This window comes from Rhinolophus ferrumequinum, chromosome 22 (genome assembly GCF_004115265.2).
Source record: "Rhinolophus ferrumequinum isolate MPI-CBG mRhiFer1 chromosome 22, mRhiFer1_v1.p, whole genome shotgun sequence".
NCBI lineage: Eukaryota > Metazoa > Chordata > Mammalia > Chiroptera > Rhinolophidae > Rhinolophus > Rhinolophus ferrumequinum.
The window spans coordinates 36,235,110-36,254,116 of NC_046305.1; the positions used below are offsets into that span (position 1 = coordinate 36,235,110).

General features: G+C 39.8%; 1 protein-coding gene across 6 annotated transcripts in view; it reads right to left on the reverse strand.

Moving 5' to 3' along the window:
* The window catches only part of EXTL2 (exostosin like glycosyltransferase 2), a 50,852-nt gene that overhangs the window by 25,250 nt on the left and 6,595 nt on the right, over nt 1–19,007 (reverse strand). For 2 of the 6 annotated variants that reach the window (XM_033092376.1, XM_033092377.1), the window contains 3 exons: nt 4,560–4,987; nt 3,839–3,909; nt 967–1,565 (listed from right to left, as the gene is read on the reverse strand). In XM_033092376.1, coding sequence (XP_032948267.1) covers nt 1,077–1,565; nt 3,839–3,909; nt 4,560–4,987 — 988 coding nt within the window. In that variant the 3' untranslated portion in view covers nt 967–1,076. The other 4 variants (XM_033092379.1, XM_033092382.1, XM_033092378.1 and 1 more) reach the window with 3 other exon arrangements.

The following is a 19,007-nucleotide window of genomic DNA, read 5'->3' on the forward strand; positions in this document are numbered from 1 at the left end:
CTAAATCATATAACAGAGAGTGGGCAACTTAACAATTAACTGATGCAGACTCCCTATAGAATTCTTTGCCTATGACTCAGTCTCTTCTTTTTTCCTGTATCTATGTAATCGAAATTTCTTGATGATGAATAGTGCCTTAGATCTTTTTTGAAAGAGACTGACTTCGTATATAATACACACAACTCTAGTATCCATGGGATAACCTGTGCCCTGACAATAAAGATCTTTGATACTAAAGGTTTTAACTAATCATTCTTTCAGAAGTTATTTTATACATGTTTCTTAAACAACACATACTTTATGTAAAATATAAGAATATACAATCTCAAGGTCAGATTCAGTGACAAAATGCACTACCTGAATCTAGCAAAACATTCACTTCTTGCTACATATAGGTTGCATTTAGAAACATTGACTGCACTTTTTTTGTGATCCATGCAATAAATGTTCATGAAAATCAATCAAACTAGACATCCTTCAGCTACTAAAATTAACCCTCCCAGTCACAACAGACTTATCAACAAAAATAAAAGCACTGATGGTTGCAGCAAAAGCTTGCTGGGCTGCATCAGTCCGGGAAAGGGCTGGATGGGAAGCACTGATCGTCACGAATTTTCCACTTGTTTTTATGAGAGTGAGATTAGTCTCTCCTCACATGGCTTGTCCCTATACCACAGGCTTTTGCTAAAGAGACACTTCAGACTTCAAATGAAAGGTGAGAAATGCTTCTCTGGAGTTTCTGGTTCAGGAAACAGCTTGCTGTGGGTCCTTAAGGCAAACGCCAGGAGTCAAAGAAATTGGGGAAAAGTCTTAGAATGTAAATGATAAAGTCGCTGACCTAGGAGTTATATTCATGGATGAAGACTTTTTCACAAGAAGACCTACCTGAATAATATAAACTCCTTGGTTTTTGAAGTTCATATGAAGTTTATATCCTAGAAGTGCTGTGTGATTTTTCCTTTCTGGAGTTGATAAAAGTTCATGATGGTGCTTAAAAAAATAAACCAACCAATCATGGCATGGAGAAGCTACTCAAATACTAACAGTTTTGAAGTTTTAGTCTGTTGGTTTGACATTCACATTTTACTTCTGTGGTTGGCATATGGAAAACCAAACTGAGAGATCATTATGTTGGAGTACTTTAAGGGCATCCCATCATAGATATTAACAAGCTTATTGATACAGTAAGACCTCTGCAGAAAGTGCTCAGCTCGATGCCACATTCCAGAATGGCCACCAGTGGTTTCTTTTTCTAAATTGCCCATGTTTACAGGTTTCACAAATATCCCTGAAGTCTTCCCAGTGTGCTTGGCAACGATAAAGTTCATGGCAATATCATCACAGTTTTGCGTTTCATCTATCAAAGCATGGACGGCTGCAGGTTGCCTCTGAAAGAGTTCAAGGTATTTGCTATTGAAGAATGAGGCTCCAATCAGCACCACAGAGTACTGGTCACCATCTCCAAAGCCTGGTGTCTGCAGTTCAAAACCTCCATAACTATAGATACCTGATGAAGTTGAGACATGCTTTCTAGGAACAAATCCTACAATCTGATCAGGAAATTGCTGAACAGATGGAAAAAGAACAATTAACTGTGGCATTGCTTTAGAGCAGACATGGTGAAAAAGGCAATGATTTATTACAGAGAATTAAATGGATTTGTCAACTTTATTTTATTTGTGGTTTCACCTAACTCCAGGCAACTTCATAAATCTATGTCCTGATAAGTTTACAGGTCAAATTTCATCACAACCCATTTCTCTAACAAAATTTCTAACCTCACAAATGTTCTCCTAATTCAAACATTATTTGATATTAATACATTCTAGTCACCAATGAGTCTGGTTCTTCAAAGTATGCTGCAAGGAAGTTGACTATATGAATGCTATTTATTACAGGAGAAAAGAAGATACAATGTGATTATTTTGAAAAACTGTTTTAATCTCTTAGGAGTATATAAAATTATGGGTCTACATGTATGATTTTACTGTTTTTCCATAATGACTTCAACGTTCTTAATAGTCCTTGTTGATTTTAGACAATGTAGTATTTTTATCCCTTTTCAGCTTGGGTGTTTTCTTTTTAAAAATATGACAACATAGAGAAATACAGTAAGATGTGTCAGGATCTTTGAAGAAAGGATAGCAGTAAAACAATATTAGGTTGAAAGTGACTAAAAATATCAGCAAAGAAGAAAACCAGTGAAGCATGTGAAATAGATAAGAACTGATAGGGTTACAAGGTTTAGTCTAATCTCATAAATTGAGTTTCACTCATTTACTGAACAGCCACTAAACTAGGGATACACACACATATCAGGCTGGGTTATATCCCATTTCCAAGAAGTCATAATCTAGAAAGGGTATGGTCTAGTATGTGAACAAGAAACTACCAGGGTGTGAGAAAGCTGTAAGTGCAGATGGGTTAATTTCATGGGAGCACTGAGGACAGAATGACAGCTGTGATGCTGGGAGGCAAAGGGGAAGGTCAGGCAGTGGGGGATAAAGACTGGGAGGTTGCAGAGAAGACGTACCATGTGCATAACCTAGGAGAATGAAAGAAACTTCAGAGCTGACTAGAGGAGGAAAGGAAAAGCACTAAAAGTGGAGGTAATGGCTTGGGTGGGAAGGCACAGAGATGCCTAATATTGCTTGCCTCCATACATTACACTGCATTACACCAAATCATTACACGATGCAGGGCACTGATGGCATCAAAGTTTAGGAGTCAGATTATCTCGGGCAATGGGTTGCAATTGCTCTTGATATTTTTATGCATAAAATCGAAAATCCTATTTATCCATCTTTAATTACGGTTTATTTGCATTGTTCTAATTAACCACAGTCTTCGTATTTCCCCCCACCCCTGACATTTTAGGGACATTGATTTTTTACCTCAATAGAAATCTCATAGCTGGAGTATCACATTGGAACTTTTTGCCTAAAAAGTTTTTATTTACAGGGCTGAAAAAACTGCTAATATGAAAAAAAATCTGTTGATCAGTTCACTAGGCATGAAGTTAAAAACTGTAGTTTTGGGAATGCTGGTATCTGCAAAATCCTGTGACCACTTACCATTAATACGCAATGTTATTCTATCCCAAGTAGCTAATTAAGGAGTTACTATAGTGCCAATTAGACCATTTATTGGGTAGTACAGTGTTTAAATATTTGACAGGGTTTCGGAGTATATTTGTGTCAGTTCTAGCTTCAGGTAATCGTAGTGCAACTTGTAAAAGCCAGCTACCATTAACACATATTCAACAGGAAAGAGCTGTTTGTATAGAATAGTGAGCAATTTGTGTCCATTTATCCCAGCTAGGATTTAGGAAAAAAAACAAAAACAAAACAAACCTGCCATCACAATGGTGCACATAGCATTATTATTATTACTCATTTCTAAACAATGCCCTCAGAATCAGTATTAAATTTTGTAGATGTAATAAATGCTTTCCTTTAATGCAAGTTATATACAGCATTAATACAAAAATATACTTCTCATTTGAGACTCACATCTATGGCCTTGCAGAAAATATCTCTGCATTCTAGTCTTTGCTATACCATATACCAGAGCATTTCCTCATTATTCCTTGGAAGGTAGTTCTGGCTCTTCCCAGTATGCCAAATATAAATCAAATACAGATAAAAGATAGCAGAACTTGCAGGTTGACATAACTGAGCACGGGAAATCTTGATTACAAGATAACAAACTTATTTATCTTTTAGATAAATATCACCTATGCTATTTTGGGTGACTCCCACATTAAACCGTGTTGCCCTGCTTAAACACTAGATAAAGCTTTATTCTGATGATTTCACAAAGAATGTAGTAACCTTACCTGCCAAACTGAGAAAGCAAAAACAAGGTCCTGGGCGCTAATTAGCATGTCATCGTCTACCATTAACACTGCTGAAATGAAAGGAAAAAATTTAAATCAAACAGTTTGGAAATGAAAACAAAACTAGTAAGATACAATGGTGTCTATATAGATCATTGAAATGAGGTATTGTCTAAGAAAATTAGTAAATAAGAATTGCATTCTTGGAGAAATTTGTCTAGCAGAAATTTTTTTAATTTGAATTATAATTGACTTTATAACTACCTGAGAGGAAATTATCATGTACTTATCATCTATTATCCTAGAAACTAATGAACCTATAAATAAATAAAACCAAGGTTTTTTTGAAAGCAAATTACAATCTCATGAAACCGCTATGAATGGGATGAAAAAAGGAGGTGGCAAGAAATACAGTAAGCCTAAGTTAAATGGCATTTCACTACCTCCTGTGATGCAATAATATGTAATTATAGTGTATCTTCTTTCATAATATTAACCTCTTTGTCACTGTTGTAAAGATGTATGTGCTTTCTTCCCCAGGAAACTGCTTCTTGACATCTTGGAAATTGCCCCTTAAGGTTTTCAAGGAGCTTCCTTATGATTAAATTTCCCTTATTTTCTCCAGACAATTAAGACATGTAGGAGGCCAGAAGTCCACACACCCGCCCCCAGCTCTGGTTAGCTGCAGCCCTGCCAGGCTAAGAACCCAGCTGCAACTCACCACTAGTCTCCAGCTCAGGAAAGACCTGGAGCCGATTTCTCATCCTGTTTGTTGTCTGTGGTTTGAAGATCACAGGGACAGGGTGAGGCCCCAGAGAATTCCATAGCTCCTCTGGTCCCTTCTCCCCAACATTGTTCCACACCACAATCACTTTGTGCAGATGTGGTACCGCCTGATAATGATTTAAAAGTCTCAGTAAGAGATCTGTTCTGTTGTACGTCTGCATGATGAGAGTAAAGGAATCCAGGGTGGACTTGCTCTGGGATTTTATTTCCCTGCGTGATGTGGGCATCTTGTCTTCTCTGACATTAGGAAGTAAAGTGGTCAAAGCCCCAGCTACCAGTAGTAACACAAGGACGACCACCAAAGAGAAGCGAAGCACTCGAATTCCCATCACTCTGCCAGGAAGTTTGCAGATGTGGCAACACCTGGAGCAGAAATGGAAATGAAATTTAGAATCTTAGCATTCTTACTAGTCATCATGTTTTGTTTTTGCTTTTTTAATGAGAGAGGTTAATCTTCTTTTAGTTGATTCAATTTCAGTTATCCCCGCCTCTTTGATAAGGTAATTTGGCCTAAGATAATAAGGCCAGTGAATAAACCTTCATTTCTGGGTCTGCTTGCTTTGCAGTTGCAGACAAAAGATCTTCTACACACCAAATAGGAAGAATTAAGCAGTGCATTTTAAAATTTACTCTCATTTTACTATAAAAAATTTGAAGCTGAAATTGTGTTTTCAAATGGGATCATATTTTCCTTAGTAGTATACTCATTTTAAAAACAGCTTTATTGAGATATCATCGACATATGAACATCATATGCATTTAAGGTGCACAACTGGATGTTTTGATATACGCATTATACTAACTTCATAACTGCAGTATACTAGTTTTAAACTTAGTTTTTGGTAGGAAACTTTTTTCCAAATGAAATTATGTGCAGAACCCTAACAATATGAAGCAGATGATTATGGTAGCAGTAGCGAACAGTTATAGTGTACTATGTACACTATATTATTTATTAGACCTTGTACTATGTACTCTGAATGTCATAATATGTACTTATTCATTCAATAAACAAGTAGTTATTAAGCACTCATTGTGCCAGGTACTGTCTAGGTTCTATGAGTCCAGCAATGGATAAGATAGACAAGGTCTCTGCTTTCAGTAGCAGAGGAGAAAGTAGAGAATGCTAAAGCAAACAAACTCAAAGATAAATTGGGATAGTGGTAATGAAAAGAATAAATCAAAGTGACATGATATGCAAGGGCCAGATTATGGGGGATCTGGATCCCTGAATAAGGAATATGGATTTTATTCTACTTGAGGTGGGAAGCTGTTGGAGGGTTTCGATCAGGGGGTGACAGGATCTAGTTTATCACTTACTATTATTATTCCCATCTAATAGTTTGGATGCTTACAGAGGTTAAATAACTCTCTCAAGACTACTAGGCAATTTAAGTAATGGAGTTAGGATTTCCATCCAGGATAATGTGCCAGAGCCCCAGGTCGCTGATCATTATGGGCTCGGGAGTGTACGGCCTGGATTCAGATGCAGGCTGCTCTGAGAAGGGCATCGTCTCCCAGTACACAGGGATCCCAGGTACGGTAGTTAGCTACGTGCTCTCCCTTTCTTCACTATACCTCAAGGAACTGCTGGAGATGGCCACAGAATAGTAGGTGAATAACAGATGAATGTGGCCTGGGTATTTACTGGTTAAAATATTTTGTCAAAGCAAAACTCTCAATCATATGCGTATATGTAAGAAAAAGTTAAATCTCACAGGCAGTTTTACAGAGACCTACAACTCTGATTTCCTGGCTTCCACTACAGCTTCATTATCACACCTGCTGCCTCCTTCTGGCGCACATTGACCTTCAATTGTTGCTTTTTCTTTATTCTCCTGCTGTTTCTGCTTCTGATTCCAGACCTTACTTGATGAGACAAATAAAGAGTTAACAGGAGTGAGCTTGTGAGTTAGCAGAAACGAGCTTACACATTAATGTTGGCTCTGACTCCCCTGGCCAGCACTGCACCTGCAAGGTGACAAGCACCTTACATCCTTCATAGGTGAGAACAGAACAGTTCCCAGGAGAAAACAATTGCAACAGCAGCCCCCCTGCAGGCTGACAAGCACCCTACATCCTGCATGGAAAAATATAAAACCCCAGCTAAACAGAAACCTGTCACAGCTTTCTCAATCAGACTGCCCTAGAAAACTCCCTTTGCCAATATTTCTTTTCTAAACAGAAACCCACGGCAGCCACCTTCTCCAGACACTGCCACGGATCTCTCTCTCTGTCTGACTGTCAATAAACATTTTCTTGCTTTCCTACTTTTTTTTTTTTTTTTTTTTTTTATTTATTGGGGTGACAATTGTTAGTAGAATTACATAGATTTCAGTTGTGCAATTCTGAATCACATCATCCATAAATCACACTGTGTGTTCACCACCCAGAGTCAGCTCCCCTTCCATCACCGTACATTTGATCCCCCTCACCCTCATCCCCCACCCCCCATCCCCCTTACGCTCTGGTAACCACCAAATTACATTCCCCAGATTAATTTTCAAACCCCGTGGCCATCCTGTGGTCACCGACTGCCCTCCAATCCCCTCACCCTCCCCCCCATCCCCCACTCCCCCCGCCCATCTAGCAACCCTCAGTTTTTCCTCATTGTCTCCCAAACAGTTTCTGATTAGTTCATTCACTTATTCTTTTCTTTAGAATCCGCAAATAAGTGAGATCATATGGAACTTATCTTTCTCTGTCTGACTTATTTCACTTAACATAATGTTCTCTAGATCCATCCATGTTGTTGCAAATGGTAAGATTTCTTTCTTCCTTATGGCTGCATAATACTCCATTGTATAAATGTACCACAGTTTCTTAATCCAGTCATCTACCGATGGGCATTTTGGTTGTTTCCATGTCTTAGCTATTGTGTATAGTGCTGCAATAAACATAGGAGTGCATAGAGATTTTTGAATTGAAGTTCTGGATTTCTCCGGATAGATACCTAGGAGTGGAATTACTGGATCATAAGGTAGTTCCATTTTCAGAATTTTGAGATACCTCCATACTGTTTTCCATAGCGGCTGCACCAGTCTGCAATCCCACCAACAGTGCACAAGCGTTCCCTTTTCTCCACATCCGCGCCAGCACTTGTTGTTTGTTGATTTATTGATGATAGCCATTCTGACTGGGGTGAGGTGGTATCTCATTGTGGTTTTTATTTGCATTTCTCTGATGGTTAGTGAGGTTGAGCATTTCTTCATATGTCTGTTTGCCATCTGTATGTCCTTTTCAGAAAAATGTCTCTTCAAGTCCTCTGCCCATTTTTTAATTGGATCGTTTGTTTTTTTGGAGTTGGGTTGAGTAAGTTTTCCATAGATTTGTGATATTAATCCCTTATCAGATATATCACTGGCAAATATCTTTTCCCATTCAGTAGGATCCCTTCTTGTTTTATTGATGGTTTCCTTTGCTGTGAAAAAACTTTTTAGTTTGATATAATCCCACATGTTTGTTCTTTCTCTTAGTTCCCTCGCGCGAGGGTGTATATCAGTAAAAATCTTACTCCGGGTAATGTCTGAGAAGTTTCTTCCTATGTTTTCTTCTAGGTATTTTATGGTTTCAGACCTTACATTTAAGTCTTTAAGCCATTTTGAATTTATTTTTGTATATGGTGTAAGGAGGTGGTCCAACTTCATTTTTTTGCATGTGTCTGTCCAGGTTTCCCAGCACCATTTATTGAATAGACTGTCATTACTCCATCGTACATTCTTGCTTCCATTGTCGTAGATTAAATGGCCATATAGGCGTGGATTTATTTCTGGACTCTCTATTCTGTTCCATTGATCTATGTGTCTGTTTTTATGCCAGTACCATGCTGTTTTGATTACTGTAGCCTTGTAGTATAATCTGAAGTCAGGTATTGTTATACCTCCCACTTTGTTCTTATTTCTCAAGATTGCCTTTGCTATTCGGGGTCTTTTATGGTCCCATATAAATTTTAGGATTATATGTTCTATTTCTGTGAAAAACGACGTTGGCAGTTTGATAGGAATTGCATTGAATATGTATATTGCCTTAGGCAGTATGGACATTTTAACTATATTAATTCTTCCTATCCATGAACATGATATGTGTTTCCATCTATTTATATCTTCCTTCATTCCTTTCATCAGTGTCTTATAATTTTCTGAGTATAGATCTTTTACTTCTTTGGTTAAATTTATCCCCAGGTATTTTATAGTCTTTGGAGCGATTGTAAATGGGATTGTTTTTTTAATTTCTCCTTCTGATGTTTTATTATTGGTATATACAAATGCAACTGATTTCTGAATATTAATTTTGTATCCTGCCACTTTACTAAATTCATCTATCAGCTCTAATAGCTTCTTGGTGGAGTCTTTAGGGTTCTCTATATATAGTATCATATCATCTGCATACAATGATAACTTTACTTCCTCCTTACCAATCTGGATGCCTTTTATTCTTTTTCTTGTCTGATTGCTGTGGCAAGAACTTCCAGAACTATGTTGAATAGAAGCGGAGATAATGGGCATCCTTGCCTTGTTCCTGATCTTAGGGGGAATGGTTTTAGCTTTTCCCCATTGAGTATGATGTTAGCTGTGGGTTTGTCATATATGGCCTTTATTATGTTGAGATAAGATCCCTCTATTCCCACTTTCTTAAGGGTTTTTATCATAAATGGCTGTTGGATTTTATCAAATGCTTTTTCTGCATCTATTGATATGATCATGTGATTTTTATTTTTCATTTTGTTAATGTGGTGTATCACATTGATAGATTTGCGGATGTTGAACCACCCCTGCATACCAGGAATGAATCCCACTTGATCGTGGTGAATGATCTTTTTAATGTATTGCTGAATTCTGTTTGCTAATATTTTGTTGAGGATTTTTGCATCTATGTTCATTAAAGATATCGGCCTGTAGTTTTCTTTTTTTGTGGTGTCTTTGTCTAATTTTGGGATCAGGGTGATAGTGGCTTCGTAAAAAGTGTTTGGGAGTCTTCCCTCCTTCTGGATTTTTTGGAAGAGCTTGAGGAGAATTGGTGATAATTCTTTTTTGAACGCTTTGTAAAATTCACCTGTAAAGCCATCTGGTCCAGGGCTTTTGTTTGTTGGGAGACTGTTGATTACTGATTCAATTTCCGTGGTGGTAATCAGTCTATTCAGGTTTTCTGTTTCTTCTTGAGTTAGCCTTGGAAGGTTGTACGCCTCTAGAAAATTGTCCATTTCTTCCAAATTGTCAAATTTGTTGGCATATAGTTGCTCATAGTAACTTCTTAAAACTCTTTGTATTTCTGCAGTGTCCGTTGTCACTTCTCCTCTTTCGTTTCTGATTTTATTAATTTGGGTCCTCTCTCTCTTTTTTTTAATGAGTCTGGCTAATGGTTTGTCGATTTTGTTTATCTTCTCTAAGAACCAACTCTTGGATTCATTGATCTTTTGTATTGTTTTTTCTGGTTTCTATTTCATTTAATTCTGCTCTGATCTTTATTATCTCCTTCCTTGTGTTCCCTTTGGGCTTATTTTGCTGTTCTTTTTCCAGATCCCTTAAATGTGAAGATAAACTGTTGATTAGTGATGTTTCTTGTTTCTTTAGGTAGGCCTGCAAAGCTATGAATTTCCCTCTTAGGACTGCTTTCGCGGCATCCCAAAGATTTTGGGTCGTCGTGTTTTCATTTTCATTTATCTCGAAATATCTTTTGATTTCTTCCTTGATCTCCTGCTTGACCCATTCATTATTTAGTAATAAGTTATTCAGCCTCCATGAATTGGTGTGTCTTCCCGTTTTTTTCCTGTAGTTCATTTCTAATTTCATAGCATTGTGATCAGAGAAGACAATTGGTATGATTTCAATTTTCTTAAATTTATCAAGACTTGTTTTGTGGCCTAACATATGATCTATCTTGGAAAATGTTCCATGTGCGCTTGAGAAGAAGGTGTATTTTGCAGCATTGGGGTGAAATGTTCTGAAAATATCGATTAAATCCAAGTGGTCCAATGTATCATTTAAGGCTGTTGTTTCCATATTGATTTTCTGTCTGGAAGACCTGTCCCTTGTGGTCAGAGGTGTGTTGAAGTCCCCGACTATAATAGTGTTACTGTTGATCTCTGCCTTTATGTCAGTCAGTACCTGTTTTATATATTTAGGTGCTCCTATGTTGGGTGCATAGATGTTTACTAGGGTTATGTCCTCTTGTCGGATCGATCCCTTTATTATTATATAGTGCCCATCTTTATCTTTTAGTATGTTCTTCATTTTAAAGTCTATTTTGTCAGAAATAAGTATTGCAACTCCAGCTTTTTTCTCGTTTCCATTTGCATGAAATATCTTACTCCAACCCTTCACTTTCAGCCTGTGTGTGTCTTTTGTTCTGAGGTGAGTCTCTTGTATACAGCATATACAAGGGTCTTGCTGTCTTATCCAGTCAGCCACCCTATGTCTTTTGATTGGAGCATTTAATCCATTTACATTTAAAGTGATTATTGATAGGTACATAGATATTGCCATTTTTAAATTTGTAGTTAGGTTGTTTTGATCTTTCTTCTATTTACAGAAGACCTTTTAGTATTTCTTGCAATGCTGGCTTGGTGGTAATAAATTCCTTTAGCTTATTTTTTTCTGGAAAGCTCTTTATCTCTCCATCAACTTTAAATGATAGCCTTGCTGGATAAAGCAATCTAGGTTGTAGGCCTTTGTTTTCCATCACTTTAAGTATCTCCTGCCACTCCCTCCTGGCCTTCAATGTTTCTGTAGAAAAATCATTTGATAGTCTTATGGGAGTTCCCTTGTATGTAACCCTCCGTCTTTCTCTTGCTGCTTTTAGGATTCTCTCTTTGTCTTTAAGCTTTGCCATTTTAACTATAATGTGTCTTGGTGTGGACCTGTTTGGGTTAATCCTGGTTGGAACTCTCTGCACTTCCTGGACTTGTATGTTGGTTTCCTTCATCAGGTTGGGGAAGTTTTCAGACATTATTACTTCAAATATGTTCTCAATCCCTTGCTTGCTCTCTTCACCTTCTGGTATTCCTATGATGCGCATGTTGTTGCGCTTGATGTTATCCCAGAGGTCTCTTAGGCCATCTTCATTGTTTTTTATTCTTTTTTCTTTTTGTTGTTCCGTTTGGGTGATCTCTGCTACCTTGTCTTCTAAGTCGCTGATTCGATCCTCTGCTTCATCTAGCCTGCTGGTAATTCCTTCAAGTGAGTTCTTAATTTCGGTAATTGTGTTCTTTAGTTCCAACTGGTTTTTCGTTATGATTTCTACATCCTTCTTTATGTTTTCTCTAAGCTCGTTTGTTATGATTTCTACATCCTTCTTTATGTCTTCTCTAAGCTCCTTAAACATTCTTATCACCAGTGTTCTGAACTCTGTCTCTGAGAGGTTGGTTACGTCTGCTTCATTTGGTTCCAGTTGTGGAAGCTTCTTCTGTTCTTTTATTTGGGACGTGTATCTTTGTTTCCCCATTCTGGCTGACTGTGTTTATTTTGATATATTAGGTAGATCCCCTAGAGTTCTTAGTTCTTGCTAGGTTATCTTGTGTAGTATGTGTCCTTTATATTTGACTCGCACCACGTCGTCCTCCTCTGCGTGTGCTCCAAAGGTGAGTCTTGTGTTGTGTACACTGTCCCGTTCAAGAAGATCTTTAATTGCTTCCCGCTAATGAGCAGGTGGGGTCAACTCCTGGGCTGACCTGCCGTGAGACTTGGCTCTGCCCCCCGCAGGGCACTCTGCTGCGTGCGGGTTGACCACCCCAATGTGGTTTGGCCTCTATGGGCTCCAGAGCCTGCCGAGAACCCCCTCTAGGTATGTGACCTGCAGATCAACCCCGGCTGCACTCCGATTTGGTCTGGAGTTGGCCCCCAGATATGCCGAGTCCCGTGCCACCCAAGCTGGGCCCCGGCAGGGAAGTCCCAGAACAAGGCAAATCACCAAGCACAGCAGCAACGACAACAGCAAAGAAGAAAAAAAAAAAAAAAAAAAAAAAAAAAAAAAAAAAAAACAGCCGATAACCCCCGCTCGACACAGGCAAAGATATCAAAGATACAAGATAAAGCAAAACAAAACCAAGCAAAGCAAAACAAAGCAAAACAAAAAGCAGCGACCGTCTCGGCCTGAGCCCATCAAGCAATGACCAGGTTGTCCTCTGCTGTACCAAAGAGCCCCCTGCTTATTGCGCAGGCAGAGCCGGTCACCTGGTGCTCAGAGAGACTTTGGGACTGCAGACTTAAAAGCGTGGGCCTGAGGGGTCTGGATGATAGTCTCCACAAAGTCAGTGCAGCTTCTGCCCTTGTCCGCACGTATGCACACCGAGAGGAGCACCACCAGTCCTTTGTCCAGAGCTCGTGAGTCCTAGGGCACTCCTTCAGTGTGTGTGTATGGGTGCGGGCGGGAGATTTCTGATCTGCTGACCGTGCCTCACAAGCTGGGCCCCGGCAGGGCAGTTTCAGAACAAAGCAAATCACCAAGCACAACAACAACAACAACAACAAAGAAAAATATCAAATACGTTCACATGCAAAAACCACCTGATAACCCCACTCGACAGAGGCAAAGATATCAAAGATATAAAGACAAAGCAAAACAAGACAAAACAAAGCAATACAAAAAGCAGCGACAGTCTCGGCCTAAGCCCACCAAGCAATGTCCAGGTTGTTCTCTGCTGTACCAAGGAGCCCCCTGCTTATTGCGCAGGCAGAGCCGGTCACCTGGTGCCCAGAGAGACTTTGGGACTGCAGACTTAAAAGCGTGGGCCTGAGGGGTCTGGATGATAGTTTTTACAATATCAGTGCAGTTTCTGCCCTTGCCTGCACAAATGCACACTGAGAGTGGCACCACCAGATATGTGACCAAAACTCTTGAGTCTTAAGGCACCTCTTCAGTGTGTGTGTGTGAGTGCGGGCAGGAGATTTCTGATCTGCTGAAAGCCCAGAGCTGCGCCTGCCTCACTGCTGATCTCCGGGTGTGTCTCGGCCGCTGCACCCACCCCACCCTAGGCAAGCCAGGAAGGGTGGGGGCTGGAGATGGAGGGGTCTTCACTCTCCCAGCCCAGCCGTGTGTCGCCCTCTTCCCGCAGGCCAGAAAAGGTGGTGGCTGGGGGTGGAGGCGTCTCTTCTCTCCTAGCGCAGCCAAAATCACGCACACTGCCCAGACTGCCTGGGTCAGGGCTGCCCGTCAGGCTTCCCAAAGCGTGAGCTTTTGATACCACTTCTCGGTTCAGGGGCCGGTTTAAGTCTCTGGAAGGGCGGGGTAAGATTGGAGGAGCGGGGCGGGGGAGGGGCCTAGGTATGGAGACTGCGTCCCCAGTCCGCTGCAGGGCGCGCCGCCTTCCCGGCTGGAGAAATCAGCCGCGGGACGCAGGGAAAGAGCCGCCACCCGGTCTCTGCGCTCTCCGCTCCGCCTGGGCCCCTGTGCGCGCCCGGCACAGCGGGGCTGCACCGCGGTTTCCAGTCCCAGTCTCTGGAAGGGCGGGGTAGGATTGGGAGAGCAGGGGGGGGGGAGGGGCCCAGGTATGGAGACTGCGCCCCCCGACCGCCGCAGGGCGCGCCGCCTTCCCGGCGGGAGAAATCAGCCGTGGGACGCAGGGAGAGAGCCTACCCCCGTCTCTGCGCTCTCCGCTCCGCCTGGGATCCCGCGCCTGCCCGGCTCCGTGGTTTTCGGTCCTCGCCCCCGCCAGCTGAGGCTCCGCTGGGGGCTGGGCTCTCCCGCCGCTGCCGGCCTGGCGCTCCCACGCCGTTTCTCCTCCTCCTCTCCTTGCTCCGTCCAGTTAGCTTACCCCCAAGAATTTCTTAGCTTCAAGCAATCCACGACTCTCTCCACTATATTGTGTGGTGAGCGAAAATTTCCTCGATGGGTTATAGTTCCCGTTTGCAACAAGATCTGGAGGAGAACTCAGAAAGTGCGCCCTGCTGCCGCCATTCCTATGACGTCAATCGCTTTCCTACTTTTTGAGTCTCGTGAATTCTTTCACGTTCTGTGAATGACCAGAGGTAATTACATATCAAGACATTACTCACTCTTCCTCAAGCCTCCGTAATCTTTTTAAGTATGTCCTTATTTTGTATTTTGGCAACTGAGATGTTACATACATCTGTGGACCAAAAAGGGGTTCCACGGAAAGTAACCAAACAGGGTGATCAGACCATAAATTCCTAACTGGGCAGGTCACAGTGGGTAGTCATGCCCCAGGCCTAAAACTTCTTTCGTAAAAGGCTTACCTTTACCTTAAGTAAGTCCTTTCCACTGTTTTTGTGCATCTAGGTTAACACACCTTTGAAATAAACTGTAACCACCCTGAGAGGGCACATAATCTTAACTATCCTGTAATACAATTCTTGCCTTGCTTTCTCCCACCCTCATGTAATCTTCCTTAGTTCCCTCCTTCATTCAAAATGCATAAAAGAAGCTGTAAACTGCCATTCTAGTCTGTTGATATTTTGCTTCCAGGCATATCCTCTGTTTGGCTCAAATAAATTTTTATAAAAATTCTCTATAGGTTTGGACATTCTCAAGTCAACACATCTTAGCATATATCCAAGATCTATTCTTAACTCTATTCAAGCACAAAAGCCAGACATGAGGAAAAAGAATGTTCAAAGAAATTTACTTCTGAAAAGACTAAAAACAAAAGTCAATGAGGAGTTTCTAAACATTTTAAAAATACTTCAAGAAAATAATCGATCTTTTAGAATCAGAAAGGATGAGATATTTTTCTTGATGACTTTAATTGAATCATAGTCTATCCTATGAATTTTGATACAATTTCTCTTCTTAGGCTATAAAAGAAGCAGATAATCTCATCTATTTCTTAATACAGACAAAGACAATGAGCTGGAAAAGACTTCTAAGTGCTAACCCACAGCTGTGGTATGCTAACTGCACGGAGCCACTGTCACTGTTCTTTGTACAACACTGCCTCTGTATAGTTTAGTTTTGGCTGTCTCCATCTTGGAAAAGTACACTGTGTGTATATATCTAAGCTCTCGATTTCATACCTTGTGCTTTAAATTGGGCTTTTGCAGCTAGGCCATCATTACACACGTAATCCTAAGACTATAGTCTAAATCTTCCTGTCTAACATATTAGATTCCAAACAAAATCTCACTTTGTTTTCTAAATGATGTACAATCGACCTTTTGTTTTTCATTCAGGAGATTTGGCAGTGCTTGGGTTAAAGTGACAATCACATTCCCATGATCTTCTTTCATGTTGTGAGGTGTTTTGTGATTGTAGAAACAGTTTCTCTCTCTGTAGCTCAGCAAGGACAGGGAGAGACCACATCGGCCATGCTGCTACCATCTCCCTTTGAAGTTTAAGAGAATGGGGAATGGAGCATTCCAAGGGGGCTGGGGCATACACTCCACAATGTGCTAGCGCACTAAGGCATGTGCACGCAAAAAAGAGCTTCTTCATAAGGATGAGGAAATGGTCATTGTCATTCAACAACTCTCACTTTTCAATAGTCTAGATTTGAAAAGCAATGTTAACATTAGTAACCTTTTTGGAGAGTGTTCAAGGACATTCTCTCCTGGACTTTTTCTGTAGTCTGTTCTATAAAAAGAGCAATTTTATGTTTCCCCTTGTATCATGGCCTCATTCTAAGGTATGAATAAAATTAATTATTTTTAAAGAAATCTCAGTTTTACCATGGTTATTTTTCAAGTAGTTTAAGGTTTTAGAGTACAATGTTTTCATAGTATTCACCCTCTAACTAAAACAACACATTCTGTTAATGTAGTCAACCGAAGACAAATCATAAAATAATCATCTTGGTTCAAAGGCCTTGGACTTCACAGTAAATTTCAACCTAATACTGAATCAAAAGCAGGTCTCCTAAAACATATATTCGGTTTTGCATAAAAATGGCTAGTTATAAGCACTCAGAATAAAGAATCATCTGGCAATTGCATTAAAGAATGCACTGATTAAGATCTTAATGTTCATTTTCTACAGCTGAGTAGGAATAGCATATTGTAAAACTTACATAGCAGTGTTTCTAGTCTCTGACGTCTCTGATAACTTACTATCTGACAGTTTTAGTCTAGAAAAAGTAATGTAGATTCATTCCTGTAGCCTACTCTAAGTACACATTGTCAAAGATACTCATGAATGATTGTTGTTCTTTTATGTATACTTTTAAGGAGTTTATCTCCATTCCCATCATAGAATTCCTCTTTCAGTTAGCTTCTAACCCCTTATTTTACTAATATTAAGAATGTTTTGTGAGATATGAATAAATTACACCTTTAGAAGGACAGTGTAAATATTTCATGTAGTATTTATTAAATAATGCAGCCCAATAAAATTATGTCATTTTGTTGTGTGTGTGTCTGTCTAGAAAAGCAAGAAGAGCAAGAACTTAATAGACTACAGTGCAAGTGGCACATCTGTACTTTGAAAACTGTCGAAGTCTGGAACTCAGTTGTAGGCCCATTAGAAACGGCTTCAGCCGAGTTTGGAGAGTCATGAGGACTTCACAGCTATTTGGGCTTCAATATGTAGCTTTCTTCTGTTCTTTTTCTAGAGAAGAAACAGTTACCTAATTCACAGCTTTGTGCTGTGAATGGGGGATAGAAGAACACTTCTGGATAACCTACATCTTACTTGGAAGGAACCAAGAAGTAAACATAGGTACCTTCCAGTTCTCTTGCCCTCAATTCCTTACATTCCTCATAGGTTTTGGTTTTTTCTTATTTCTTTTAAAAATTGTGTCTGTATATATTTCCTAGCACCCTGCCTCATTCCAAAAAGGATCTGACAGCTCTTAGTCTATTCCCTTTCTGGCCCTTCTCCTTTCCATGTCTACATTACATGAAATATGACTTTGATAAACACAGTAAATGTCAGCAAAACAAAGCAAAAATCCTTCCCCTTCTTCTAATCATCTGAAAAATTAAAGATCCCCCAAATGATATTTTTTGCACATATATTAACTTATTAGTTCTTCATAGGTTGAGATCACATCCTTTTAGTTATTTTGGTATTGTTATTCTAGCATCTTTAACACTAGGGGTTTCAACAGAAACAATTTTGCTCTCCAGGGGATATTTGGTAAAGTCTGGAGGCATTTTTTATTGTTGTGACTGGGGAGAGATGTTATTGCTAGCTAGTGGGTAGATGTCAGGGTTGCTGCTAAACATCCTACAATGGACAGGACAGCCCCCTAGAACAAAGAATTATCCAGCCTCGCGTGCCAATCATGCTGAGATTCAGAAACCCGGCTCTACATATACTTTACTTAACAAGACACACTTGAACATGATCGGGGAAGGTGGCCTCTGAAAACCCCACTATTTATTACACTCAAGCAATAAAGGATAAAGCTATGTCTCCCAAACTACCTCAATATTTAAATGCCTTATTGTACAAGCACATAAACTCAGAGAGCTGAAAGAGAGCTCTGAGCTCTCCGAAGCCACTTTCTTGTTTCCCAGATAAAGAACTCAAGGTCCAGGCATAAGAAACTTGCCTAAATTCATGCAGCTGCATATAGCTAACCAGTAGCAGATCCAGGGGAAGAACCTGGATCTCCTGATGGTACAGTCCATGACTCTTCCTACTGTTAGGGTAAATTCCGTAAGGATGTGTCAAAAGATTAGTACACAAGACTGTCACTAAGGTACCTGTAAGATAATATAAATGTTCGTACTTAGTAGGTTGGTTTCTTTTTTTTTAAACTCTATTGAGATTTCACATACCATAAATTTCACCCATTTAAAGTACACAGTTCAGTGCCTTTTAGTATATTCACAAAATTGTGCAACCATCACAATCTAATTTTACATTTTTAACACCCCAAAAGAAACTCCACACCTATTCATTAGCAGGCACTCCCCATTCCCATTTCCCCCAACCTCCACCCCAGCACTAGGCAAATACTAACCTACTGTCTGTCTCCATAGAGTCGCCTATTCAGGACATTATATATAAGTGGAATCATACAATCTGTGACCCTTGTGTTTGGCTTTTTTCACTTAGCATAATGTTTTCAAGGTTTGCACACGCTGTAGTATAGAGAGGTACGTCATTCTTTTTATTGCCAAATAACATTCCATTGCATAGATATACCACATCTTGTTTATCTATTATTCATCAATTGCTGGACATCTGGGTTGTTTGCACATTTTGCTATTATGAATGATGCTGCTATGAACATTCAGGTACAAGTTTTTACGTGAACATGTTTTCATTTCTCTTGGGTATATAGTACCTAGGAGTGGAATAGCTGGTTCACTATATAAGAATTTTTAAATATCTGAGAACTGGAATAGCTTTTTGAAGAGCATTACTTGACATTTTAAGAAGTTTTCTTAAATGTGGACATACGATAGAGTAAGAAAGTAAGTAATACAGTCTATGAAGCAACAGTTATAAATTCTCTAACGCCTGCATGCTTTTAAATGGACCAGGC